Source organism: Hippocampus comes, unplaced genomic scaffold (assembly GCF_001891065.2).
Source record: "Hippocampus comes isolate QL1 unplaced genomic scaffold, H_comes_QL1_v1.1 scaffold126, whole genome shotgun sequence".
Classification (NCBI taxonomy): domain Eukaryota; kingdom Metazoa; phylum Chordata; class Actinopteri; order Syngnathiformes; family Syngnathidae; genus Hippocampus; species Hippocampus comes.
Window position 1 is genome coordinate 1113485 of NW_017805409.1, and position 3307 is coordinate 1116791.

The following is a 3307-nucleotide window of genomic DNA, read 5'->3' on the forward strand; positions in this document are numbered from 1 at the left end:
CGTCCTGCGGTGGTCCGGACAGCCCCACTTCCCACGTTCATTAGGTCCTCGACTGATTAGCGGAGGCCTTATTAGCTTGAAAGACCGTGTTGTCTGAGAACAGCGACGTGTAAGAAGCCCACGCCGGCGGAATCTTCTTCGATAGTCCGTCTAATTCCCATACATGTCGACAAACTCGAGGCTCGGACTCCATTGTCTCGAACGCAAAACAAAAACAAACCAACGTGCCTCATAATCCTCTTAACGATCTTGACCTTGTTTCCTTGTCTGATGAGGTCGCCTGTGATCCTAGCACCACTCCCCTCCCCCCTCCCGCCTCCTCCTCTGCGGCCTTTAAGTCACTCAAACAAAACCGCTTTGAATCTTTCATAATAATAAATGTCGCCGCTTCCCCCCCACTGTCCTTTTCAATCGCGAAGTCGAGCGGAATTTTTTTGTTTTTGTTTTTGTTTTTTTGTTTTTTTCCTTCCAAGCGCCATTGGCGGCTGCCAAAACGCGCTTCGCCAAACGCGCGCCCCCTTTTCGGCACCGAGCGCCGATGCGCTGAGTGAAAGTCACATGACCCCCGCAAAATCGCCGGCCGGTTCGCAGCGGCATCCAAGAGGGAGGCAGCTGAGAGAGGGAAAAGGGGAACCTTTATCTTCTGATTTGAATAAGATGGCCTGGATCTGTCACAGTGTTTACCCCTCCGTATGGTCAGAGAGGGACACACACACACACGCACACACACACACAGCTATTGTGTTGTGCTTGTTTTTTTGCAGTCCAGCTTAAAAATTGAGCTTTGTTTTCTTCATTAAACTCCCAGTTGGGCTCCTCCTTGCCGTGTATGCCAAACAGACCTCCCCCCCATTTTTCCTACACCTGCTTGGATCGCCACTTTTCTGTGAACCCCGATCGTCACCATCGCTCCCTTTAGCAGCCAGCTATGGACTACGACTGAAGCTCCCGATGCTGTGGAAAACACATTCGACTTCCTCATCGTTCTTCTTTTGCATAAAACCACAAGTTAAGGGGTAGGGAAGGGCCTCATTTGTGAAAGGCACGCATTGTTCATTTTAACCGAAGCTCGCACATCGTCACAAATGCAACTTCCCCATTTTTTTAAAGCAGGTGTCTTTGAAAGGAGAAGAAAAAAATAGTCTTCGGACCATTTTAAAAATTGCAATAGAGGATCAATCGAGCGCAGCGGACTCACCTTGACGTCGGAGAAGAACATCTTGAGCATGTTGGAACTCGGGTAGCGGGTGTAGAAGAACATGAGCTTGGCCTTTTTCAGGTGATTGGGTGAGAGGCCCTCCTGGATCTGAAAACGGCGTCCGTTAAGGATCGAGATTTTTCAGACGGAGCATTTAACTCCTACCCACAATTCCCTATCCTAACCCTACCGTAACCTGAACCCTAACCGCCCAATCCAAACACTACTTTAGTCCTATTACCAGTCCCTAACATTAAAAGACTGACACCCCCCCCCCTATTAAAAGGCATAGTATCAGTTACGGGTGTTCTAACTGTATTTAACACAAAAACAAGACACACAGCATTAATGGAGGCAGGCATAGTAAAATGTACGCTAGCTTAATACGCTAGCATGCTCGCTAGTGGCTGTTGTTTTTTTTTAAAAAAGGCAGCGGGAGCAAAACTGAGTTTGGTTGTACTTTAGTGAAGTATTTCACAATGTAGTCACGTTATTTTTTTGGATCAATCCTCACGATCAAATCCATCAAAATCCAAATCTTCTGTATCCGAAATGAACAGCCGGGTAAATTCGCAATCAACCACGCCAGGTTCCGTCGCGTCATTGTCAGTCCGTCCCGTCGCCGTGTGGCTCCTCAGATATGTCAGCGGGGTGTCGAAACGTGAGCGGCACCCCCGTCCATGTTGTGCGTGTTGGTAGGCAATCTTTTCGTTGTAATTCAAAATGCTAAGTATGCTTGTCCCTCATCACTTGCCGTAGCCCGACCGGGTACGTAGAAAAGCGATCGGTTGAGAGAACAGTTTCATTGAAGGTTGGCTATAGTTGAGAGGCTCGCCCAAGACGACGCTGCGCCAAGCTTAAAATTTGCTTGCAATTAGCATTGTCCGTATCGGGCCTGACGCTGTCACGGCTAATAAAACGCCGTCCGGCCCTACAGCTGATGCTTTTTTTTTTTTTCTTTACATAAGGAGGCTCATTTCACAGTCAAAGCAAGCAGGCGCCTTTTGCCTTCTCCCTGTGCTAACCTCCACCCGAAAAAGAGGAAGAAGGGCTGCCCGGGAGGATCCTATTTGCATATCACAGACAAAGACAGCAGTTAACGCCAGCGATGGGCAAGAAAGGCCTAATGGCTTGGCGACAACCCGCGCCAAGCCTGAATATGATGGTCGGATGTTGGCCGTCTTAACCGGCGGACAAACAAGATTTGAGCGGATAGCGCGCAACCCCATCAAAAAGCCTGGGTACCCCTGACGTGGATCAGCCTCAACCATGGGGTCTTCCTCATGGACTGCGAGGCAAAGAGAGGATGGAGATGGTTTTGGTGGGTGTTCATGTTGAGACGTAGTCCTGTTCCAATCTACAATTACATCCCTTCTCCTCCTCCCTCTACTCCACCCCTCACACGCAACCTCTCTACCCCTGCCAAAGCCTTGGAGGAGCAGAAAGAAGGCGGAGGAGAAGGAGAAGAGGGCCGCCGATGCTTTGGACCAAGCCAAACAGGGGCGGGGAAGGAGAAGGGGGGGGCTGAAACACATCTGCGCCACAGAGCGTCCCAAGCCATTTCCACGGCGAATTAACGTCCGTATAATGTGTCTGATCGCATCCGTCTGATGGATAAGGATGTGGAAAGAGGGGATCTGGATTGCCGTTTGGAGCGAAGGTTGTTTGCCAAAACAAGAATCGTAAGCAAGAACAGGTTCCAGTCATAAGTTCTCATGAAGATTTACACCGGAGCGGCCAAAGTACACCGTGACGTGACGTTATTTATGATCGGCGCGGGGTAGCCGGTTATTGTTAAAACCAGTCAAGTGTCCAGATGTGACAGTAACTATAGAGAGGAGGGGGGGGGGGCGGCGGAAAGGCATCAGCTGCTACATTGGATTGCCCTTGGCCTTGGGGTGACACGACAAAGCCGTGGCTCTTTAAAACTCATTCACTCCCAAAGACGTTTTTAAACGTCTTTTCAGACTTGGTCTGGAATTGGCTGGTACTGAATGAGTTCAAAGATCCGGTCGACTTTGTCTGATTCAGTAAGCGAGAAGCATATAGGGAGCGAGGGTCTTGTAGGGGTGGGTGGAGGTGGGCCGGCGGTGGCGGCAGAGAGGGGGT

The 3307-nt window shown here is 49.9% G+C and overlaps 1 protein-coding gene across 2 annotated transcripts in view; it reads right to left on the minus strand.

Annotated features, from left to right (window-relative positions):
- Positions 1 to 3307, minus strand: part of LOC109518071 (prospero homeobox protein 1) — a 32976-nt gene that overhangs the window by 22265 nt on the left and 7404 nt on the right. For both annotated transcript variants that reach the window (XM_019873687.1, XM_019873686.1), the window contains exon 3: positions 1199 to 1306. In XM_019873687.1, the coding sequence (XP_019729246.1) occupies positions 1199 to 1306 (108 nt within the window). The remainder of the gene's footprint in view (positions 1 to 1198; positions 1307 to 3307) is intronic.